At 45.2% G+C, this 25,936-nt stretch overlaps 1 protein-coding gene across 1 annotated transcript in view; it reads right to left on the reverse strand.

Annotated features, from left to right (window-relative positions):
- The window catches only part of NTRK1 (neurotrophic receptor tyrosine kinase 1), a 158,360-nt gene that overhangs the window by 27,009 nt on the left and 105,415 nt on the right, over nucleotides 1-25,936 (reverse strand). Inside the window, exons 11-14 of the mRNA XM_089656895.1 lie at nucleotides 25,755-25,857; nucleotides 3,603-3,749; nucleotides 2,858-2,988; nucleotides 367-539 (exon numbers count right to left, since the gene is read on the reverse strand). Of these exons, the coding sequence (XP_089513021.1) occupies nucleotides 367-539; nucleotides 2,858-2,988; nucleotides 3,603-3,749; nucleotides 25,755-25,857 (554 nt within the window). The remainder of the gene's footprint in view (nucleotides 1-366; nucleotides 540-2,857; nucleotides 2,989-3,602; nucleotides 3,750-25,754; nucleotides 25,858-25,936) is intronic.

The raw sequence follows: 25,936 nt of genomic DNA on the forward strand, positions 1-25,936 counted from the left end.
ATCCCCTCTTCAGCCAAGAAAAAAAATGGAAATGTGTTATGCTTTAATAGCAAATATGAAGTTGTGGTTGTACGGTATCAAATGTGCGAAAAAATTAGATCACTCATTCTCATAATCTGCACCGGGAGTATGTGATTGGATGATAGGAATTATTTGAGCAAAACTGATTTACTACAAAGAATCTTCTATAACCAGAAGATTTCAATTCCAATGAACCATTAAAAGTGACTAAAACCACCTTAATTTTGACTTTCTCATTAAACTGGTGAAATTTTGTCCAAATCTCCGGATTTTTGCTGAAAGTCAAAGCCCTGAATATCATTCCTCCCTTGTGATTGATATCTATGGGTTGTGATTTGTTCTGACCTGAGGAAGCGGTTGAGGTCTCCATGTTTCATGTACTCAAACACCATGAGGAGGGGCTCTCCATCAGTACACACGCCATAGAACTTTACAATGTGCTCATGTTGTAGGACAGTTAGAAGCTCCGCTTCACGCTGGAAGTCCTGTCGGGCACTCTCTGTTGCTTCTTTAAGGGCCTGGAAGGACACAAACATTTATCATTCGGAAAGATGTATCAGTGTATTAAATGGACAGAGCAATATCTTAACTGGTGTCATTTCAAGAAGGATCTAAAGCAGCCATTTTCAACCAGGGTTCCATGGAGCCCTAGAGTTCCTCCAAAAGGTTGCTAGGGGTTCCTTGAGCTGTGGCTGTTTGAGCTCTCGTCTGTCAGTGTCTGCATAATTCCAAGACCAATGCCATTTTGCAAAGCCGCTAGCCTGACGCCAGTGATCTTTTTAACTGTCTGTAAGGATGACATTCTGACCACCATTGTAATGGTTGCATTCTTCCCACTGACCACCAACTTAAGTGGCATTTTTCTCATTGACACCCAATGAATTGGGTTTAACAAGGGTTCCCCGAGACCTGAAAATTATTTTAAGGGTTCCAGTGGGGTAAAAAATGTCGAGAAAGGCTGATCTAAAGGCTAACCAAAGGTATCAATGGTAGGTGATCGTAACAAGTTGAAGTGGTTGGTTGCTTTAGATGTCTCCAAGAGTGAGATTTTCAAGGGGCCAAGAGATTCAATACAGACATAAGGTGTTATACGGCCTACCAACCCTTAACCGTTTTCAGTTATAAATGGATTATAGTGGGCTGTGTAACGCATTGGCTTTATTAATCTTTCAGAGGTTCTAGAAGTTGCTTCCCACTAGCTATATTTCTTGACCCCCTTAATAGCCATCTTAGCGTTTAGGGTTTTTCTACATTTTGAAAACGCTTTGCCAATTTCATGAAATTATCAAACCCAATATAGAGAATGGAAATCCTTCTCCAAACCCAGAAAGTCCATGGCTTGTTTGCATATCTGGGATTTTTGCGATATAGCTTAAGAGTCCTGAGAAATATAAGAAACCACTAAGTCCTGCATCTACTGAAAATGGAGAAGCCAGTTTTTTACATGGACTAACCCTCCAAATGCAAGGTGCTAAGAATCAAATACTCGTCAGGTAATCAGACAGCTCTTCTGAGAATTTCCAAGTATTCTTTAAAGTGATTCTAAAGGAAAGAATTAAAAAAAAACAACAAATGTGTTATACTTACCCGCTCTGTGCATTCGTTTTCCACAGAGCAGACCAGATTCTCTTCCTTTTCCCCGTCGGTGGTCCTGGCTCCTGCCCCCCATCAACTGAGTGGCCCCAGTAGCAAGACTCTTGCTATGGGGGACCTCAATTGGACTCGCCCCTGAGTAGCGCTCTAGGGGGTTGATTTACTAAAGGCAAATAGACTGTGTCCTTTGTAAGTGCAGTTGCGCCCTGCAAGAACAGTTGCTGCAGAGCTTAGTAAATGAGCAGAAGCTCTGCTGACTTCCATCATCCAATCATGTGCGAACAAAAATTCCGTTTTTTTTTTCCCTTGCACGTGATTTGGTATTCTTTGAAAAGTGAAGATTTACCTCATTTACTAAGCAACTGCACTTTGCAAAGTGCACACTCTATTTGCCTTTTGCTCGGCCCCGCTCTCTCCTCATTTTCTCACTGGCTCCGCTGCTGTGTGAGTCAATGAGGAGAGAGAGACCCATGGAAATTTGCTGCTCTCATGCACATTGCTGGATTGAGATGGGGCCCAGCTAAATATAAGGTGGGGCTGGAGGGGGGAGCTGCATCCAGAAGGTTTTTTTTACCTTCCTACAAAGAATGCATGAAGATCAGGGATGGACTGACCATTCCAGCACTCGGGCACTGGCCGAGGGCCCGGGGTCAGTAGGGGACCCCATGAAATGCCCCTGGTACCTTTTTTATAGGCTTTTTTGAGTGTGGGCAAGGACACAGGAGCCCCATGATCCCCTATTGCCCGGGGGCCCCATGAGTTGTCATTCCACCCCTGATGCAGGTAAAAAACCTTGAGCCTTTAGAACAAGGTTTCTCAACAAGGGTTCCATGAAACCCTATGGTTCCTCTACAGGTTGCTTGAGCAATGAGCAATTTCTGCTTCTTAGACTAGTTCCCACTGACACCATTAATCTTTTCAGCTGTTTGTAAGGCGGTAATTGCTCCTAATGATCACAAATGTAATGAGTATTCTTCTCATTGATCATCGCGCTAACGTATCATGTGTTGTAGATATAGTGACTTTTAACAAGGGTTCCCTGAGAGCGGAAAGTTATTCCAAGGGTTCCTCCATGATGAAACGGTTGAGAAAGGCTGCTTTGGAACCACTTTAGGACCAGGTTCACACTTTTGAGGTATTGACATGCATTACTTCACCAGAATGGGCTCCAAAAAAGTAATAAAACAAAAAAAGTGCATGTATTTTTATTTTTATGGCAGCACTCATAGTACTTTTGAGTTACCTTTACAGCCACCAGGGTCTTCTCCTGTTCTGAAGTCAGGTTGTAACATTCGGCCAGATAGACTTTGCCGAAAGCCCCTTCACCCAGCTCCCACTTGGGCAAAATGTCCCTTCTCTTGATATGCTGGACACCTGTAAGGTAACACATCTCAGTCATCCAAAGTACAAAAGGCTTAAAGCTGTCAAATTTTGAAATTAATTCCTACAGTTGCTTGCCAAGCGGGAGGATTTAACTGTATCCCATACCATGCTATGTCCGAAGACCACCAAGCACTCTTTGAATGAAGAAATACATTGCATATTGCATAATATAAATTCAAAAATATATAGCTCTTTAATTTTAAATGCAAACTTAGCATATTAGCCACAGGACACAAAGTGGTCAGTTTTACCAAATTTTAAGTGAAGCAAGCAAGTTTGCAAAATATAAACATTCCAATTCTTCCTTCCTGCTGTTGTCCCCTGAGAGTTGCACAGGAATATTTTACAGTTCTACCAGTATAGATATCATTCTATTGTTCGTTCAAGCTGTCTGCAGATATATTCAATATTAAATGAAAAAAGTAATTCCCAGAATTCCTTTAGATTTGCACCTATCCCGTAGCCAATTGGAAACTATGGAAGTACTACTTGCATAGAGATGTTTTTTGGGCACTTGGGCAAAGCTAGTTCTAGGAAGGACATCTGCCAGTCTATGTCTAACCATGGTACCTATCTGTCATTTACTGCCAGGGGAAGGAACTCACATGCATCACAGAAGTATTGCGGATTCTCAATAAAGTTCGGTTTAACCCCGTCCAACTTTCCTTCTGCAGAAGTAAGAGGACTGGCCCCAAAATTCATGAAATGGAGAGACATTGCCAGGTCGTCTTCCTGCGCCAACACAGCCGCTCCTAAAATATAAATACAAGAAAAGCGAAGACAGATTTACTGAAAATATCCAACTCCAATAGGCCAACCCATATGGAAGAAAAATATATTTGAAATATATTTTAAAAATATTCTTCTCAAATATATTGCCATATATTTGAAATACTACAATTTTGACCATATTCAATATATTTCAAAATATATTTCAATAAATATATATATATAAATATATATATATATATATATATATATATATACACACACACCGTATTTTTCACTCCATAAGACGCACCTGACCATAAGACGTGCCTAGGTTTTAGAGGTGAAAAGAAAGAAAAAAATATTCTGAACCAATGGACTGCAGACATAGTACAGAAAATGACCAGAGACTGCAGACACAGTACAGGAGATGACCAGAGACTGCAGACACAGTACAGGAGATGACCAGATACTGCAGACCTACTACAGCAGATGGTCAGAGACTGCAGACATAGTACAGGAGTGGATCAGAGACTGCAGACGTACTACAGGAGATGGTCAGAGACTGCAGACATAGTACAGGAGATGATCAGAGACTGCGGACACAGTACAGGAGATGACCAGAGACTGTGGACCTACTACTGGAGATGACCAGAGACTGCAGACATAGTACAGGAGATGATCAGAGACTGCGGACACAGTACAGGAGATGACCAGAGACTGCGGACACAGTACAGGAGATGACCAGAGACTGCGGACACAGTACAGGAGATGACCAGAGACTGCGGACACAGTACAGGAGATGACCAGAGACTGCGAACATAGTACAGGAGATGACCAGAGACTGCGGACACAGTACAGGAGATGACCAGAGACTGCGAACATAGTACAGGAGATGACCAGAGACTGCGGACACAGTACAGGAGATGACCAGAGACTGCGGACACAGTACAGGAGATGACCGGAGACTGCAGACACAGTACAGGAGATGACCGGAGACTGCGGACATAGTACAGGAGATGACCAGAGACTGCGGACATAGTACAGGAGATGGCCAGAGACTGCGGACCATAAGACACACTGACACTTTCCCCCCTTTTTTGGGGGGAAAAAAGTGCCTCTTATGGAGCGAAAAATACGGTGTATATATATATACACTGCATGTTGAAAAGCGTTTTTATTACAAGATATATGAAAAGTATTTTTAAAAATACATTTCAAATACACTGTATGTTTTTAAAAATACAAATCTACATTTTTGGAATGCATTTACAAATACATGTAAAAATATGTTTGAATTACTTTTTTATATGTTAAAAAAATATATTTTTACAAATATATTCTTTTAAAATATATTCTTCAGATTTTTTTTAACATATAAAAAAGTCATTTTAACAGATATTTTTACATGTATTTGTAAATGCATTCCAAAAATGTAGATTTGTATTTTTAAAAACATACAGTGTATTTGAAATGTATTTTTAAAAATACTTTTCATATATCTTGTAATAAAAACGCATTTCAACATGCAGTATATATATAAATATATATATCTATATATATATCTATCTATCTATATATATCTATCTATATATATCTATATATATATATCTATATCTATATATATATATATATATATATATATATATATATATAGCAGTACACATAAATGTTAAACGTTTATCAGAAGGCACTAAAAGGAAAATGCCTTAGCATTTGAAAAGAAAAAATCAAAAGTAGTACTATAAAATATTAAAATTGTATGTCTGGCCTCTATAGAAGCTCCTCCTTCCATCAAAATTGGAGCAGTCCTAAAATTGTAATCATTCCACTAAAATAAGAATAGTCAGAAAATATGGTTGTGTTTTTAACTGCTTCCACATTGTACAGAGTCCCTAAAGACCTGAGAAGACTCTCTGTAGTACAAAAAGCTCAAGCAATCTATACCTTTAAATGGCTGCTTAAATGCTCTTGGCCGTTCAGTAATGTCTCAAGTCATTTTTTCCATTTACTGAGTAATATGAGCAGTATACAAAATGGAAGACAGATCAATATGTGCATGGTGTGGGCAACACAAGAACAGGGAATGTAGAATGCAATACATATATATATATATATATATATATTTTTTTTATTTTTATTTTTTATTTTTCTATGATAATAGTACTTATAATGAACCTCTTATGGATTAGGAAAGAGAAAAGTCACAACAGTGCTAAAAATAAAAGAAAAATGAGTTAAAATTGTTCCTCCTCTGGTTTGGGACCACTCAACTAAAGACACATACTGCAATCAAGGCCTATAACCTTTTTCATTCTCCAAATTTGTAGCTTTTGCAGCCATTCCAGTATCCAACTAGGAGGTGTTGTATTGTACACTGAAATTCCCCATTGGATAGCGTGATGGTGCCAAAGCTCCAGACTTTAGAGAAGTCAAGGACCCTGGCTGCAGAACATGGCCAAGTTCAGCTGGTCTCAGACCACGTGGAGAAAACTTGGCCAAAGCTGAAGATATAAGTTGTTACTTTGCACAATCCATGTCAGGTTCACATTAAAATGTATGTAAACCATTTTTTCCTAGTTTTAGCTAAAATGTGGAAGGAATAGATCCCAAGTCAGGTTTTTTTTTATTGTTGTAAGTTTCCCAATCAGGGAGATTAACCCTCACTATTGGGTCTGGTGACCACTTTCTCTGGTACAGAAAGTGATGGGAATCCAGAATGTTTGAGTTATCATAGGAACTGGTGGTAGGGGAAATCTTCCGTATTATAACCAAACCTTAAAAAAACACTTTTTGACTGGACATACATTCTAAATATTTATTTATTACAAGCATTTATATAGCACCGACAATTTACGACAATAAACGCTTCACATACTGTACATACACATCAGTACCTTCCATCAAGGAACTTACAATCTAAGGTCTCTAACTTGCATGTATACCGTAAATAGAAGTAGATGTTTATGTATGTAGCACCCCTCAGGTTTAGCTAGGGGGAGTTAGTCGAGTTTTTAGGCAGAGGCTGAATAGCAGCCTGGGATGAGTCAGCCAGGTTACTCTGGGTCAGGGTTGAGGGCTCTGCAGATCAGTTTCCTGATACCTCCCCCTGCTTTAGAAGCTTGAGAAGTTTCCCAGAGGGCAGTGAGTGGGGGGGTGAGGAGGGACTGATCTGCATGTTTATGGGATCTTGGCAAATCCCAAAGCAGGAGGCTTGGCATGGGGCCAGGACAGCCCTTAAGTATGAGAGAGCCTGGTCATCAAGAGGAGTAGTGTCGGGTGGAAGATGGAGTGAAGGCTGGAGTGTGGAGTCTGGGAGGGAGCCCAGGGATGGAGCCTACCTACGGGCTAGTGCTGGGCAAGGGAGTGTCCACTGTACCAACACCTTCTAGAAAGGGCAGCCTGAATAGCAGGGGAGGAGCCAGCCCAGAGAAAGGCCTGAAGGCAGCCACCTACCCATTGAGCTATCAGGAAGGACAGTGTGAGTAATCTTACACCCAGTCAGGTGGAGAACCCAGCTAGCCCCTCATCCGGGACTGATTCCTAAGTTGACAGTTTCTGGGTCCCCTTGCCCAGAGAAGAGGAGGATTCATCTGGGGTCTGAGGAGGTACACCAAAGAGCTGGAGAGATTTTTGCCCATGGACTTGTACATAGTTGCTAAGGAGTTTGTCCACACAGGTTCCTTGGGCATCCCATACACCCCTCAACCCCACAGAAGTTCAAAACCCTTTATTAAAATCACAAAACCAAGCTCGAGGACTATTTACTGTCTCCAATGTGCAGGTTTGGAAGCAAATGTGTATTGCACTGGCTGTGCAGAGCTGTAGGGGGACCCAAAACTCAGCGACTCCTAATGGAGAAGTGTTACATGTATACTAGGGCCAATCTGGACAGGATCCAATGATCCTATCACAGGGGAGGACTGACCATTCGAGCACTCGGGCACTGCCCGAGGGCCCGGGGACAGTAGGGGGACCCATGAGATACCCCTGGTACCTTTCATTTGTTTTTTCATAGGCTTTTTTGGGTGTTGGCGAGGACACAAGGGCCCCATGATCCCCTATTGCCCGGGGGCCCCATGAGTTGTCAGTCTGCCCCTGTCTATCACCATATATTTGGGGTATGAGAGGAAATTGGAGCTTGCAGTAAGAGGAGAAGTAGTGATTGGATGTAAAGTTAGCGATAGTTAAACTAGGCGGATATTAAGACATAGAGTCTGTCATCGCCAGGGGCGGACTGACAACTCATGGGGCCCCCGGGCAATAGGGGATCATGGGGCCCTTGTGTCCTGCCCAAACTCAAAAAAGCCTATGAAAAATGTACCAGGGGCATCTCATGAGGCCCCCTACTGAGCCCGGGCCCTCGGGCAGTGCCCGAGTTTCCAAATGGTCAGTCCACCCCTGCTCAGAGGAAACCCATGGAGAACATGCAAGCTCCATGCAGATAGTGTCTTGACCAGTATTCAAACTAGTGACCCCAGTGCTACAAAGCAGAATTGCTAACCACCAATGCCTAATTTCATTACAATAATAGCTGGTGATCCTGCCATAAATATCCTTGCTCAGGCATGTCCTACTATAGCATGATAAATGGCTTCTTGTTTTGCTCCTGCACTGTCACCCAATCACATGCACCAATGGTGGCCATGCCAACACATATTGCACAAGCATGGTCCTCTGTGTTTGTTGCAAAACAGCCAATGGCAAATTCAAAGTAGATAGGAAGTGCCTGAAAAAAGGTGCATGAGATCAACAGCACCTATATGGTTGAAGAGAGGTGAAAACAAGTATTTTATTAAAAAGGACCATTGTTTATGATACACGGGGCCAGGGGCGGACTGACAACTCATGGGGCCCCCGGGCAATAGGGGATCATGGGGCCCCTGTGTCCTTGCCCAAACTCAAAAAAGCCTATGAAAAAGGTACCAGGGGCATCTCATGGGGCGCCCTACTGACCCCGGGCCCTTAGGCAGTGCCCGATTTTCCAAATGATCAGTCCGCCCCTGCACGGGGCATTAGCTGTCACCCAAACGGGATGCAGATCTACATTAACAATGAATGAATCTCTTCTGTCAGTGGAGCAGAAAGGGTTTATGCTAATTGCTCTGTAGACGGACACACTTTCGTAGCAGCTACTTTTCCATCTTACCCCTCGCACAGTCTATACTGCACTCTCCAGCTAGCTGGGCCCTGGGGAAACAGACGCATCAAACACATTTACGGCTTGAGTCAATTTCAAAAGTGAATTAGCAGCTTCTTCCAGGCTGGTGCAGGGAAAACCAGGACTAATGAAGTGCAGCTTCCAAACACCGTCTCCTTGCTTTAGTTAAAGTCTAGAAAATGCAGTTATGCATATTGCTGAAAAACAATTTCAGCACAACCACTCAGAATTTAAAGCTGAACTCCAGGCAAACAGCTAAATACATACTGTAGATGGGGCCGGAGTAAGTGGACCAGAGCAGGGGCGGACTGACAACTCATGGGGCCCCAGGGCAACAGGGGATCATGGGGCCCCTGTGTCCAGGGGCGGGCTGACCATTTGAGCACTCGGGCACTGCCCGAGGGCCTGGGGTCAGTAGGGGGCTCCGTGATATGCCCCTGGTACGTTTATATAGGCTTTTTTGGGTGTGGGCGAGGACACGGGGGCCCCATGATCCCCTATTGCCCGGGGGCCCCATGAGTTGTCAGTCCGCCCTTGTCTGTGTCCTTGCCCAAACTCAAAAAAGCCTATGAAAAAGGTAGCAGGGGCATCTCATGGGGCCCCCTACTGACCCTGGGCCCGAGTTTCCAAATGGTCAGTCCGCCCCTGGACCAGAGTACTCGTTACTGAAAGTCCTTTAAGCTGTTTTCAGTTTGAATGTATTGCCCCAGATAGCTGATTGAGCATTTACATTACTTGCTCATTTTAGAGAGCTCGTAGAACCATGTTCTCTATGTTTTAATCATGGGCAAACCCTTGAAATAACTTTCCCGTCTCTGGGAACCCCTGCTAATAATTTCTATATCTACAGCTCAAGATACATTACCATGATGGCCTCTCTGTACCAGGGGTGGACTGACCATTTGGAAACTCGGGCACTGCCCGAGGGCCCGGGGTCAGCAGGGGGCTCCACGAGATGCCCCTGGTACCTTTTTCATAGGCTTTTTTGAGTTTGGGCAAGGACACAGGAGCCCCATGATCCCCTATTGCCCGGGGGCCCCATGAGTTGTCAGTCCGCCCCTGCTCTGGACAATAGTCCTTTCATTTGTGGGCACTGGGGGAAGCCCCCTTACAGATAGTTAAAAATATCATTGTTCTTAGTAGTTATTTTTATGAGACGCAGAATTTGCTTATTGCTCAAAAAACCCCTGGCAAGCTCTGGAGGAACCTTATGGTTCCACAGAACCTACATTGAGAAAGACTGTTCTAAAGTAACAAACATAAAATTCCAGTTGTCGCAATTTGCTACACTCCACATATACTATCCCTCCTTCTAATGTTGCTTTATTAAAGCTGGACTCCAGACCAACAGCTAAATACACAGAAGAAATACAAATATGGGAGATGTTCTACCTGCCAAATGAGTTCAGCAATGGGAGGCTGTATATTTCTCTTCTGAAAGGTTTACCTTAAAGCAACCCTTCACCAGGGGCGGACTGACAACTCATGGGGCCCCCGGGCAATAGGGGAGCATGGGGCCCCTGTGTCCTTGCCCAAACTCAAAAAAGCCTATGAAAAAGGTACCAGGGGCATCTCATGGGGCCCCCTACTGACCCCAAGCCCTCGGGCAGTGCCCAAGTTTCCAAATGGTCAGTCTGCCCCTGCCCTTCACATAAATAAAATGTATTAAGTAAGCTTGCGATGAACAGAGAGAGAATATTTATCTTTCCCAATGCTTCAATCCTGAACAATTATCTCCCGAAGTTCACTCTAGAATATTTATCTTTCCCACTGCTTCAATCCTGAACAATTATCTCCCGAAGTTCACTCTAGAATATTTATCTTTCCCACCGCTTCAATCCTGAACAATTATCTCCCGAAGTTCACCGTGAAACCAACACTTCTAGCAGTGTCAGTCTCCTGCATTCCCCACAGCTTTCACTGGTTCCTCTTGTTGAACCACATGTTACTTCTGTATCCTCTAATCAGATGAAGTTGGAGGGAGGAACTAGAGAGAGCTATGTAGGACCCAAGAGATCAGAACTCCTGGTAGTGTCAGCAAGAGGAACTAGTGAGAGAAATGCAGGGAACCCGAGAGATTGGCACCCCTGAAAGGGTCAACAGTAGGAATCAATGAAAACTGTGTAAAGCCTAGGAGATAGACACTCCCAAAATTGTCATGAGGAAGAACCAGTGAGAGAGTGTGGGGAACCCATGAGAATGACACTCCCGGAAGTGTCATCAGAAGGAAACAGTAAGAGAGTTGTTGGGAACCCAAGAGGTCAAAACTCTTGGAAGTGTCAGTAGGAATAACCACTGGGAGATCTGTGGGGAGCCAAGATTGAAACTGCTTTTAGTGTCAGCTGAAGGAACCAATACATTCTGTAGATAGATACTCCTGGAAATATCATCAGGAGAAACCAATGAGAGAGCTGCAGGGAACCTGAGAAATCAAAAACCCTGGAAATGTAAGCAGCAGGGGTGGACTGACAACTCATGGGGCCCCCAGGCAATAGGGGATCATGGGGCCCCTGTGTTCTTGCCCAAACTCAGAAAAGCCTATGAAAAAGGTACCAGGGGCATCTCATGGGGCCCCCTACTGACCCCGGGCCCTCAGGCAGTGCCTGAGTTTCCAAATGGTTAGTCCACCCCTGGTAAGCAGGTGTCAGTAGTGAAACAGCTGTTGGGAACCCAGGAGATTTACATTTCTGGAAATGTCAGCAAAAGGAACCAATGAAAGCTGTTGAAGACATAGGAGATCAACATTCCTTGAAATATCATTGGAAGGTATCAGTGAAAGATGTATGGGGAACCCGAGACCAAAGCTCTTGGAACAGAAAGACACCCCTGGAAGTATCAGCAGGAGGAACCAGCGAGAGCTGCAGAAAACCCAGGAGACTGATACTCCCAAAAGTGTCAGTTTTCCTGTGGATTTCAGGAAATTAGGATTTCAGGATCAAAGCAGAGTTTAGACGCACAGGCTGTGGGAAAGGTAAGTATTTCCTCTCCTCTATACAGGTATGTTTGTTTGATACATTTTACTCATGTGACAGGGTCACTTTAACTCCAAAGGTGGCCAGAAACAGGTAAAGCTATCTCCATGTATGGAAGTCAAGGACAGCCGAGCAGCTAACATTTTCATGGAAGGTTCTCAATAGCAGGGCCCATATTTCGTCTAAGTACCTTCAAGCGCAGAGATTTCACAACCAGAGTGTTTGAGATGTGTGAGGCGGGTGCTACTAAACATTAAAATATGATTTATGGGACACCCTCACTTGAACTTGGGAGAGCACCCCTGTAACCACCTTAAACTATGCCTACATATGTGTCAATATGCCTACATACAACTATGCCTTCTTTCGGTCATCCAACCTGCAGCTTTTCATATTTTGGTGCTTTTCTACCCACCCTCACATGGACACCATATCTGTTTTCACAAATTGTTTTGTTCAAATGTCCATGGATTGTCCCATGTCTATGTTCCCATCCCTTGAAAACCAATAAAACGTTTGAACAAGAAATATGATTTATGGGTGGAATCCTCGTTGTGAAGGAATAATAGTTTTAACTGCAGTATTTAAATTTTCAGAGTGAAAGGTCTCTGTGAAAATTCCTCTGAATCTATTTACACAGTTTTTATCTCCTTATCCGGCACTCCACAGCTGGTTACTCAGCATTGTGAAGCAAGGAAATTTGCTGATGTGTGTTTATTTAGCAAATACAGAGAATAGAAGAAATCATTTTACGGTGGAAGAGGTTGTCATGTCATCTGAGACGTATTATTTGGACAACCTCAGCTTCACCTTTTTATACTCATTTTTCTTACCTCTTACATTAAGCTCTTTGTTAGGCGTGCGCTTCATGACAGTAAAGCTGAATATCCATATACTGTAAAGATAACCTTGACTTGGAAAATAAAAAATAATAGCTTGCTGATTTTGAGCTTGCCTATGCTAGTTGCCTGGCTGTTAAAGTACCCATGTCATGCCCAGGGGCAGACTGACAACTCATGGGGCCCCCGGGCAATAGGGGATCATGGGGTGTACAATCTAAGGTCCCTAACCCTCAAGGGGTCTACAATCTAAGGTCCCTAACAGGGGCGGACTGACAACTCATGGGGTCCCCTGGGCAATAGGGGATCATGGGGCCCCTGTGTCCTTGCCCAAACTCAAAAAAGCCTATGAAAAAGGTACCAGGGGCATCTCATGGGGCCCCCTACTGACCCCGGGCCCTCGGGCAGTGCCCAAGTTTACAAATGGTCAGTCTTCCCCTGGTCATGACATTCAACTGTGAGAAACATGGGTACCTGCAAAACATGACTAGGAACACCACTAGAACACCTCTTTATGCAGAAACCTTCATGTGAAGTCTGAAGGGAAATCAACACTTCCAGAACTGTCAATCTCCTGATTCCCCTGCACTACTCACCGGTTCTTTTCCCCCCTTCCACAAGAGAGAGTAATGACATGGAGGTCAACAGAAGGAACCAGTGGGAACTCTTGGAAGTGTCGCTTGCCCTGAGGACTTTAGAGGAGGTTTCCTACTAAACGGAACATCAAAATGTTTGTACAGGTGGCAGGAAATTCAAGTATTCCTAAATTTATTTTGCAGGCGCACTGAGGGCTGATTCACACTGCAGTGGTCTGTTACACAAGTTACTTCACACGTTACATGCAAAGTAATAAAGCATCTCATTCATTATGAATATCCAATTCAGTGACCCAGAAAATAAAGAATTCTGACAGTAACAGAGAGTAGGTCCCTTTTATGGGAGGCTCCCTCAAATTTGTGCTAGAGAGCAGTGTATGCACATCGTTCTGGTTTTCCCAGGTTGTATGTAAGACCATAGTAATAGGGGTTGGTTGGTTGATTGCAGGGGCGGACTGACCATTTGGAAACTCGGGCACCGCCCGAGGGCCTGGGATCAGTAGGGGGCCCCATGAGATGCCCCTGGTACCTTTTTCATAGGCTTTTTTTAGTTTGGGCAAGGACACAGGGGCCCCATGATCCCCTATTGCCCAAGGGCCCCATGAGTTGTCAGTCCACCCCTGGTTGATTGGGAAGTAGTCATTGTGTTAGGAAGGTCCAGTTTTTCTCATGGGTGGACCAGCTGCGCCAACTCATAAGCTACCAGTTGGTAGGTGCTTTCCCCTTTGGGAAAAAGAAAGGGACTTCTCCCTTTTGGGAGATGGGACAAGTATGTTATTTCCCAGTACACTGGACTTTTTGTCAGATACAAAATATGGGTGTTAAGTCTCCTTCATTTAACTATAACCTGCACCATGAAGAAATGTTTGTTGTTTACACTGTGAAATAATGATGAGCTGTAATACTGCTCTCATTACTATAGAAATGAACCACTTTTTTGGATTTGTACCAAATTCTCTTTAAGAACACAATGCTTAATCTTTTTCTGGATATCCAAGTTTTTTATTATTTTATTTATTTCAGGTACTTATATAGCACCATCAATTTACGTAGCACTTTACATATATATTGTACATTCACATCAGTCCCTAACCCTCAAGGGGCGTACAATCTAAGGTCCCTAATTCACACATACACATACTAGGGCCAATTTAGACAGGATCCAATTCACCTACCAGCATGTGTTTGGAGTGCGGGAGGAAACCAGAGTACCTGGAGGAAACCCACACAGGCACAGGGAGAACATGCAAACTCCAGGCAGGTGGTTCCGTGGTTGGGATTCAAACCAACAACCCTAGTACTGCCAGGCAAAAGTGCTAACTATTTAGCCTTTGCAAGAACCTGTGAGGTGGAGAGTGGGATTGTTAGTTATGGAGCGGGCTTGGAGTGGTAGTGTAGACATGTCAGACTTTGTTAGGACTGAGGTTCATCATGTCCTTGCAGGACGGAGTGTGGGATGCTATTTCGATGCCCACTGTGATGACCCTGAGTATGAGGGATATTTTAGCTCTGGTGTGGGACTAGGAGAGCTCCAGCTAGACGGGATGGTAGGCCACTGATGGTCCTGAGTTCAGGGAAATGATTTTGGATAGCTCCTGCAGTAAACAACAGCAGCACAGTGGCTAAATGGTTAGCACTTCTGCCTGGCAGTACTAGGGTCGTTGGTTCAAATCCCAGCCATGGCACCACCTGCCTGGGGTTTGCATGTTCTCCCTGTGCCGGCGTGGGTTTCCTCCAGGTACTCTGGTTTCCTCTCACACTCCAAAGACATGCTGGTAGGTTAATTGGATCCTGTCTAAATTGGCCCTAGTATGTGTATGTATGGATGTGAGTTAGGGACCTTAGATTGTATGCCCCTTGAGAGTTAGGGACCTTAGATTGTACGCCCCTTGAAGGTAAGGGACCTTAGATTGTACGCCCCTTGAAGGTAAGGGACCTTAGATTGTACACCCCTTGAGGGTTAGGGACCTTAGTTTGTACATCCCTTGAGGGTTAAGGACCTTAGATTGTACACCCCTTGAGGGTTAGGGACCTTAGTTTGTACATCCCTTGAGGGTTAAGGACCTTAGATTGTACACCCCTTGAGGGTTAGGGACCTTAGATTGTACATCCCTTGAGGGTTAAGGACCTTAGATTGTATGCCCCTTGAGGGTTAGGGACCTTAGATTGTACACCCCTTGAGGGTTAGGGACCTTAGATTGTATGCTCCTTGAGGGTTAGGGACCATAGATTGTACACCCCTTGAGGGTTAGGGACCTTAGATTGTATGCCCCTTGAGGGTTAGGGACCTTAGATTGTACACCCCTTGAGGGTTAGGGACCTTAGATTGTACGCCCCTTGAGGGTTAGGGACCTTAGATTGTACACCCCTTGAGGGTTAGGGACTGATGTGAATGCACAATATATATATATATGTGTAAAGCCCTGCATAAAGTGATGGTGCTATATAAGTACCATCAATAAATATCACTTCTTGAGGCTATTCTCTGCAGTATAGACTACCCTGGTACTGTGCTATCCATCTACCTCTAGCAATGACTGTATAGTAAATATTGGCAATGTATGTCTGGCCTGACTGATGTTACCTATCTCTGTAAATTACATTACTATAGCCACTCTTGTTATGAGATCTATTACTTGGGTTCAGCTTAAATTATAGTCATGAATTCCCTGTTATCTTCAGTTTTATGACATCCTGCCTTCCTTCCATTGACATATATTGATTCCACAGTCTTGCAGAAGGCCAAGGTGAAAGGAAAAGGAAACAGATAAGCCTTTTGCTTTGAGTTAGGAAGATATGGAGACCCTGGGGTGATTCACATACTGGAGATACAACAGAAATCGCAAATCAACGCAGGTTGAGGACATGTTAGCAACAACAAATGCATGGCCAAGATACAGATTAAAAGTGAACTCTAAAAAAGATATCTAAATACGTGGTTATAATCTTTGAAGCCTTACCAAATGGTTTGTGATCCAGACAGCACAGTCAACTTCTGCACTTCCCGAGACCTCTCTGCAAATTACAATGCAGGTAACCTAAACAACCTGGTCTAGGACCCGCCCCAGCCTGTGACTGGACAGTGTTGAAGCAGGAGAATACACTCTGCTTTTTTTTGAGAAAGCAGCATAGCAGTCATTCAAATGAAAAGATCTTCCACCAATCCATCAGATCCAAAGTGTGTGCAGGCACATAACTATGCCCCAATCCTGAATACTCATCAACTGTGCATGCTCTTGCACACGTATGCAAGCATGTGTGCAGGGGCGGACTGACCATTTGGAAACTCGGGCACTGCCCGAGGGCCCGGAGTCAGTAGGGGGCCCCATGAGATGCCCCTGGTACCTTTTTCATAGGCTTTTTTGAGTTTGGGCAAGGACACAGGGGCCCCATGATCCCCTATTGCCCGGGGGCCCCATGAGTTGTCAGTCCGCCCCTGCGTGTGTGTGCCTGCCACTAGACTGGCATCAAGTGGGCTATTTAAACAGCAAAGTGACCCTGGGACTTTGCCTTATTATTATTTTTTTTTATTAATATATATTTTATTAATTTTCTTTAGAAGAAAAAAAGACAATACTGTGATGGATTTGGTAAAATGCCTATTCTGTTTTCTGTTTAAAATATACATTTTATACATATTTACTTTTATACTTTTTTATATTTCTAAATATATGTGTTGTGAGTATATATATATATATTTTGTCTGCTGGGCTTTGCAGTCCTCCTTAACTTGTTTTGCTCAGAGCGATGCTCTCAACCCCTCCCTTCGCACTGAAAGGACCTTTTACTTAGACTTTGGGAATGTGAAGGGGAGTGAACAGAGATAACGGGATGAGAAGCAAGCATCAAGTTTCTACATTTCTCCTATATTTCAACCAAGCAAAATGTGCCTTTGAGAATGTGACTGTATATACGTAATAGTGACGTATACTCTATTGTTTTCTATGTATAAAAGGTTAAGCACCGCCCTGCAATAAACAGAGATGAGATGATGTGAAAGTGGTTGTACTGGACAGTTGTCCGTGTAATTATTTTCCGGCGTGCACGCAATCCATATCTCAAAATTAGGAACAGCAGCAGAAATCCTACCCTGAGCCCGATTGTGGTTCTCCCAACCTTTTTAATGCAAATAACAATAATATCACATCAATTTCATCAAATACACCCCTTTTCCCCCATTTCCTCCCCCACAAACCTCACCCCCCCCCCCCCTTAAAAAACCCATGTCCATTCCTGTCTTAACTTCTCTTTCCCTTTCTGTATACCAACCTATTTCTATTTATCTATTTAATCGTTTCAATTCTACAACTCAATTACCAACTCACCCCTCATTTTAACATATTTTCCCGATGTTTTAAAATCATACCACCCTCTCCATTTTTCTCTAAATACTTCCACATTATCCTCTTCAATATAACACAACTCCTCCATCTTATTAATATACTCAATGCTATCTATCCAGTCCTTCATTGTTGGGGGATCCTGGGCCTGCCAATATTTAGGAATCAAGCTTTTTGCCGCACTAAGTGAATAATACAGTATACTATTTTTATATTGTTTTACTGACATCTCTGTTTTGTAGAAAAGATACACCCACGGGTCCTTCTGGATTTAAATCCCCAAAATCTCCTGTATATTTCTTGCCAAAATACCTGTATTTTTGGACATTCCCACCAGATGTGCACCATTGTCCCTAATGCCCCACATCCCCTCCAACACAACGGTGATTGGGACTTTGCTTTATGGTATACAGTGCTTGCTATCTGATATCTGTTTATTTATTTATTTCAGCACTGTGAATTTATGCAGTGCTTTACATATATATTGTACATTCACATCAGTCCATAACCCTCAAGGGGCGTACAATCTAAGGTCCCTAACCCTCAAGGGGAGTACAATCTAAGGTCCCTAACAGGGGCATACTGACAACTCATGGGGCCCCTGGGCAATAGGGGATCATGGGGCCCCTGTGCACTTGCCCAAACTCAAAAAAACCTATGAAAAAGGTACCAGGGGCATCTCATGGGGCCCCCTACTGACCCCGGGCCCTCGGGCAGTGCCCGAGTTTCCAAATGGTCAGTCCGCCCCTGGTCCCTAACCCTCAAGGGGCATACAATCTAATGTCCCTAACCCTCAAGGGGTGTACAATCTAAGGTCCCTAACCCTCAAGGGGTGTACTATCTAATGTCCCTAACCCTCAAGGGGTGTACAATCTAAGGTCCCTAACCCTCAAGGGGTGTACAATCTAAGGTCCCTAACCCTCAAGGGGAGTACAATCTAATGTCCCTAACCCTCAAGGGGTGTACAATCTAAGGTCCCTAACCCTCAAGGGGTGTACAATCTAAGGTCCCTAACCCTCAAGGGGCGTATCTAAGGTCCCTAACCCTCAAGGGGCGTATCTAAGGTCCCTAACCCTCAAGGGGTGTACAATCTAAGGTCCCTAACTTACATCCATACATACACATACTAAGGACAATTTAGACAGGAGCCAGTTAGCCTACCAGCATGTCTTTGGAGTGTGGGAGGAAACTGGAGTACCTGGAGGAAGCCAATGAGGAACAGGGAGAACATGCAAACTCCACGCAGGAGGTGCCGTGGTTTGGATTTGAACCAATGACCCTAGTGCTGCCAGGCAGAAGTGTTAACCATTTAGCCACTGTGCTGCCCTATCTGTTCCTGTGTTGATCTTCTGTTGCCGTCCTGATCTGTCTGACCAAGCTTGAACTCTTCCTGAACCGATTCCTGGCATGCCCTTTGACTATGTCTTTGTCTGATGCTTTTGCCTGTCTGCTTTACCGTTTCCAGCTCCTGCCTGAACTTGACCACTCTTCTGCCTGCTGCTCTGCTCCTGACATGCCTGCTAGTGACTGACTGCTTGTCTGACCCTGATCTACATGCTGCTTGTAGCATAGTTACATACAGGGGCGGACTGACCATTTGGAAACTTGGGCGCTGCTCGAGGGCCCAGGGTCAGTAGGGGGCCCCATGAGATGCCCCTGGTACCTTTTTCATAGGATTTTTTGAGTTTGGGGAAGGAGACAGGGGCCCCATGATCCTTTATTGCCCGGGGGCCCCATGAGTTGTCAGTCCGCCCCTGGTTACATAGTTAGAGTCTGGCGATTCCATTCGATTCAACCAAAAAAATAAATAAATACATTTGTAATCCTACACCCACAGTTGATCCAGAGGAAGGCAAAAAAAAAAAAGCAAAGCATGATCCAGTTGGCTCCTGCAGGGGAAAAAATTCCTTCCTGATCCTCCGAGAGGCAATCGGATATTCCCTGGATCAAATTTACTTATAAATGTTAGTAAACCCTCCAGCCTGCCAAGTACCTGATGCCTGTCCACCAGCCTGCTGTGCCTGCTTCCCTGCGTCACGGTCCAAGATACACCAGGTGCTTACAGATGCAGCCATCATCACTAGAACTGTCAGGCACTCTTGCCATTCCAGGCTCTCGTGCCTTCTGTTGCCTTGCCAGAGGTACCAAGTCGGAGGTGTAATAGATCGCCTTCCTCTCCATGTCAGGCTTCATTACCAGGTACATGAAAGATCCTCTCTATGCATGGAAATCAAAACCAAACCAAGTGCCACACCTTTAACCAGACCATAAGCTGTAACAGATACAGCATGTTTCACTAACACAGATTGGACAAAACACGTTGGGGCAGAGTCCCAGTGCTGACATTACCCGGGTTGGAAGCTGCTATCTGTGTGAGTTCCTTGCATGTTTTTTCTATTTTACCTAATGGCTTTTATCCTATATTTTGTATAAATCTAATTATTAAAAAAATACTATACTATAACTGGTCCTTGTCGGCTGCTCGGTAAGCTTTATTCATGACTAGTGCACAAGAGATAGGCTAATCAAGACCCACTACACCACCATTTCCCTCTTCACATATCAACCCTTTATAACTTATCATTAAAGAAGAACCATAACACCGATTGGAGTAAAAATGGCCAACACGGCCTTTTATTAACACTTCAACTTTAAATACATAAAACATTCCTTAAAACAGAAACACATAGTCAGAGTTGTTGGTCTTCAAAGGCCCCAAAACCGAACCAATATCCACCTGCGGAAAACCTATTACACCAGGCCTCCAGCCGCAACACACCGGCTCGGTCTCCGAGTCTCAACCATACCATCCGCAGTGGAGCACCACCACCTTCCAGTTAAACCTCGGTTAACTGGAATGCCTCCGGGCGCACAATACCACCGATGGGTCCCAAAACATTATTTTTACCAACCAAAATAAGTACCGCCTCCAAAGACCAACAACCGTACACGAACCTGAACAACACCCCCCACCCTGGGAGTGACACAAAGACCCACACGAAAACAAGGGAGGGCGGGAGGGGAGCTCTCTCTTCTCCAGCAAATCAATGAATGACGATGACCCTCCCCATCCCCCACCTCAAGGTGTAGAAGACCCCACCTACACTCCCCAGCTACCAATCAGGACATATCTGTCCCTTACAACCCCACCTCGTGCTAATTTGACCCTTTCTTGTCTTTTCTTTAACCACTCTTGGCCTCGTCATGCCTGCCCTGCGCTATTTTCTTTCTTTCTTTTTCGCTACGGGCATCTCTTTATAGTGGGCACCAAATTTTGCTGCTGCTAAAAGGAGGCTATTCCGGAATTGGTGCACATATATCCTGGGAAGTTCTGTGTTTGATGCTGTATTCATTAAAGCGTAGTACCACCCAAAAGGGGAAGTTCTGCTTTAAAGATTGGTCCCCCACTCCCCATTAAGGATTGGCACCTTTGGGGAGCAGGGGGGGGTAAGTACCCAAATTTGACAGGTACCCTCTCCCACTTCCGATGCGATCACCTAGGTCAGTGGTTCTCAACCTTTCTAATGCCGCGACCCCTAAATACAGTTCCTCATGTTGTGGTGACCCCCAACCATAAAATTATTTTCGTTGCTACTTCATAACTGTAATTTTGCAGTGGGAGGAATAGTGCCCCATCATTGGTGTGAGTGGGAGGAATAGTGCCCCATCATTGGTATCAGTGGGAGGAATAGTGCCACGTCATTGGTGTCAGTGGGAGGAATAGTGTCCCATCATTGATATCAGTGGGAGGAATAGTGCCTCATCATTGGTGTGAGTGGGAGGAATAGTGCCCCATCATTGGTATCAGTGGGAGGAATAGTGCCACGTCATTGGTGTCAGTGGGAGGAATAGTGTCCCATCATTGATATCAGTGGGAGGAATAGTGCCCCATCATTGGTATCAGTGGTAGGAATAGTGCCCCCATCATTGGTGTCAGTGGTAGGAATAGTGCCCCATCATTGGTGCCAGTGGTAGGAATAGTGCCCCATCATAGGTGTCAGTGGGGGGAATAGTGCCCTATCATTGGAGTCAGTGGGAGGAATAGTGCCCCATCATTGGTGTCAGTGGGAGGAATAGTGCCCCATCATTGGTGTCAGTGGGAGGAATAGTGCCCCATCATTGGTGTCAGTGGGGGGAATAGTGCCCCATCATTGGTGTCAGTGGGGGGAATAGTGCCCCATCATTGGTGTCAGTGGGGGGAATAGTGCCCCATCACTGGTGTCAGTGGGAGGAATAGTGTCCCATCACTGGTGTCAGTGGGAGGAAAAGTGCCCCATCACTGGTGTCAGTGGGAGGAATAGTGCCCCATCACTGGTGTCAGTGGGAGGAATAGTGCCCCATCATTGGTGTCAGTGGGGGGAATACGGCCCCATTATTGGTGTCAGTGGGAGGAATAGTGCCCCATCATTGGTGTCAGTGGGAGGAATAGTGCCCCATCATTGGTATCAGTGGGAGGAATAGTGCCCCCATCATTGGTGTCAGTGGGAGGAATAGTGCCCCATCGTTGGCGTCAGGGGGAGCAATAGTGCCCCAACATTGGTGTCAGTGGGAGGAATAGTGCCCCATCGTTGGTATCAGAGGGAAGTATAGTGCCCCATCGTTGGTGTCAGTGGGAGGAATAGTGCCCCATCGTTGGTGTCAGTGGGAGGAATAGTGCCCCATCGTTGGTGTCAGTGGGAGGAATAGTGCCCCATCGTTGGTGTCAGTGGGAGGAATAGTGCCCCATCGTTGGTGTCAGTGGGGGGAGGAATAGTGCCCCATCGTTGGTGTCAGTGGGGGGAGGAATAGTGCCCCATCGTTGGTGTCAGTGGGGGGAGGAATAGTGCCCCATCGTTGGTGTCAGTGGGGGGAGGAATAGTGCCCCATCGTTGGTGTCAGTGGGGGGAGGAATAGTGCCCCATCGTTGGTGTCAATGGGAGGAATAGTGCCCCATCGTAGGTGTCAGTGGGGGGAATAGTGCTCCATCATTGGTGTCAGTGGGGGGAATAGTGCCCCATCATTGGTGTCAGTGGGGGGAATAGTGCCCCATCATTGGTGTCAGTGGGGGGAATAGTGCCCCATCATTGGTGTCAGTGGGGGGAATAGTGCCCCATCATTGGTGTCAGTGGGGGGAATAGTGCCCCATCACTGGTGTCAGTGGGAGGAATAGTGTCCCATCACTGGTGTCAGTGGGAGGAAAAGTGCCCCATCATTGGTGTCAGTGGGAGGAATAGTGCCCCATCACTGGTGTCAGTGGGAGGAATAGTGCCCCATCATTGGTGTCAGTGGGGGGAATACGGCCCCATTATTGGTGTCAGTGGGAGGAATAGTGCCCCATCATTGGTGTCAGTGGGAGGAATAGTGCCCCATCATTGGTCTCAGTGGGAGGAATAGTGCCCCCATCATTGGTGTCAGTGGGAGGAATAGTGCCCCATCGTTGGCATCAGGGGGAGCAATAGTGCCCCAACATTGGTGTCAGTGGGAGGAATAGTGCCCCATCGTTGGTATCAGAGGGAAGTATAGTGCCCCATCGTTGGTGTCAGTGGGAGGAATAGTGCCCCATCGTTGGTGTCAGTGGGAGGAATAGTGCCCCATCGTTGGTGTCAGTGGGGGGAGGAATAGTGCCCCATCATTGGTAATAGTGACACCAATGATTGGGCACTATTCCTCCCACTGACACCAATGATACTTACCTTGCTGACCCCTGCTCCAGCCTGGGCTCGCTCGCTCCCTCCCTCTCCCATGGTACAAACACTTACCGGTCAGATGGCTTCCTTCTCCGGCCGCTTTCCTCCTCTTCACTCGCTCGTGCTTCGCGGTGCCGCTCGGCTCCTCCTTTCCAAGCTCCACCTCCTCGCCGGTGATTGGCCGCCTGTGTGCCTCTCTTGAGCTACAGTTCCGGCGGCCAATCACCGACGAGGAAGGATTGATCCCGGGGGTGTGTCCAGATGACAGGGACGGCATGTCATCCCGCCCACACCTGCAGACGGATCAAGGAGCGGTGTCTCGGTTCCTAAGGCCATCGGAAATATGTGTTTTCCGATGGTCTTAGGCGACCCCTGGGAAAGTGTCGTTCGACCCCCAAAGGGGTCGCGACCCCCAGGTTGAGAACCGCTGACCTAGGTGATCGGAAGCGGAAGTTGTCCTCCTACCCTCCTTCCCAGAAGTCTCGTGGGACACTTGACAGGTTCCAGATGAGGACGGGGCCATTCAGGGAGCGCAGCTCTGCTCACGCATGTGCAGAGGGTACCCGGCTGTGAAGCTGTCACAGCTGGGTGCCCACACTGAAGATACAGGCACCTGGAATACAGGACGGCCGGTGAAACGGGCTGCAGCGGGGGCAACGCGGGATCGTGGGACAGGTGAGTGGCTGTTTTTTAAAAGTCAGCAGCTACAGTTTTTGAGTGGAACGCTTATGGTCCGGGGTTCACTTTGTTAATAGTGTGGCATTTGGTGATTTCCAAGCATGGAGAGGATCTACTGGATTGATGGAAGATCTCTTCATTTGAATGTCTTTGGACGCTTATTTATATTAGAATATATTTGTGGAACATTTCAGAGAACACGTTTTATTCACATATTCATGTTTTTGGCGCTGCTTTATTTCATTTTATCTAGATTTCAGGTTTAGGTATAGCAATCTTCATATGCCATTGGCCACACTTGTTATCCCAGAATCAAGATTACAATACATTAGCATAGCAGTCATGTTAACAGCTAAGAAGAATGATTTTAACCACATGCCGCCCAGCCACTGTATAAATACGGGCAGGCAAAACCACGTTTTAAAACGTGTGTTTTGTAAACAGGTAGGGGGCGCGCGCGAGGCGCGCCGCCGCCCTATCTGTCCCGCCGATCACAGCCGCGGATGTCAGTCGCCGGGTCACAGCCGGTCATTACCGGCTATCTCCCGGCGATCGGCGGCAATCAGTGACAGAGAGCACAGCTGCAGTAGCTGTGCTTTCTGTCACTTCCCTGACAGCTCCAGGACACAGTGATGGGACAGAAGAGTTTCTCTCTCCCGATCAGCCTGTCCCCATCCAGCACACATCCCCGCCCCCTAGTAAAACATTCCCCTCACACAGATAACCCTTCCCTGCAAAATAAAGCTAACCCCTTCCTCCCCAGTGCCATTAGTACAGTGTCAGTGGTTTTTTTTTGCACTGATCACTGTATTGGTGTCACTGGGGATGTCAGTGACCCCAAGTCAGTACCCCCCAATGTCAGAATGTCCGCCGCAGTTCCGCCATAAGTCGCTGGTCGCCGCCATAAGTCACTGATCGCCGCCATTATTAGTATAAAAAAACCCCTAAAAATCCCAGTATCTTTCCCGCCATTTGTAAACGCTATAACTTTCACGTAAACCAATTAATTTACACGTATTGGGGTTTTTTTTTAGCAGAGACATGTCACAGAATGCATTTTGGTAGAAATTTATGACTAAATTTGATTTTTACATTTTTTTTACTGGACATGTTTTATAGCAAAAAGTCCAAAATATTGTTTTTTTTCCTCAAAATTGTCAGGCTTTTTTTTTTATAGCGCAAAAAATAAAAACCGCACAGACAATCAAATACCACCGAAAGAAAGCTCAATTTGTGGGAAAAAAAGGATGTAAATTTCATTTATGTACCGTATTGCATGACCGCGCAATTGTCCGTTAAACTAGCGCAGCGCTGCATAGCAAAAAAATGGCGTAAATTGCAGTATCTATACCATAGTTTGTAGACGCTATAACTGTCACACAAAGCAATCAATATACACTTATTGGGGTTTTTTTTACCAAAAACATGGAGCAGAATACATTTTGGCCTAAATTTATAACCAACTTTGAGTTTACTATATATTATTTATAGCCGAAAGTAAAAAATATTGTTTTTCTTCAAAATGTTTGGCCTTTTTTTGTTTATAATGTGAAAAATAAAAAGCGCACAGGTGATCAAATCCCACCGAAAGAAAGCTCTATTTGTGTGAAAAAAGGACGTAAATTTCGTTTGGGTGCAGCATTGCATGACCGCGCAATTAACAGTTGAATTAGTGCAGCGCCGAGTAGCAAAAAGAGGCCTGGTCATTAAGGGGGGTAAATCCTCTGGAGGTCAAGTACTTATTTAGGTTCTTTAGAGCTGAAATGCATATATATGATGTACATGAAACAAACTTACGATTGATTCCAAACTTTGAATGTCTTCCACACTTGTTGAGCACAATCAGCAGGAGGAGAAGGAAGAAGCAGGCGAAGATGGCCAGTCCCACAGCCACAGAGACCTGATGGGAAACACAATATGCTCAGTGATCCTGTTCTACTTCAATTCCTGAGCATTATCACTTGCTAAGTGTTAAGTCA

Source organism: Staurois parvus, unplaced genomic scaffold, assembly GCF_062004578.1.
Source record: "Staurois parvus isolate SC_StPar_1 unplaced genomic scaffold, SC_StPar_1.0 ptg000948l, whole genome shotgun sequence".
Lineage (NCBI taxonomy): Eukaryota > Metazoa > Chordata > Amphibia > Anura > Ranidae > Staurois > Staurois parvus.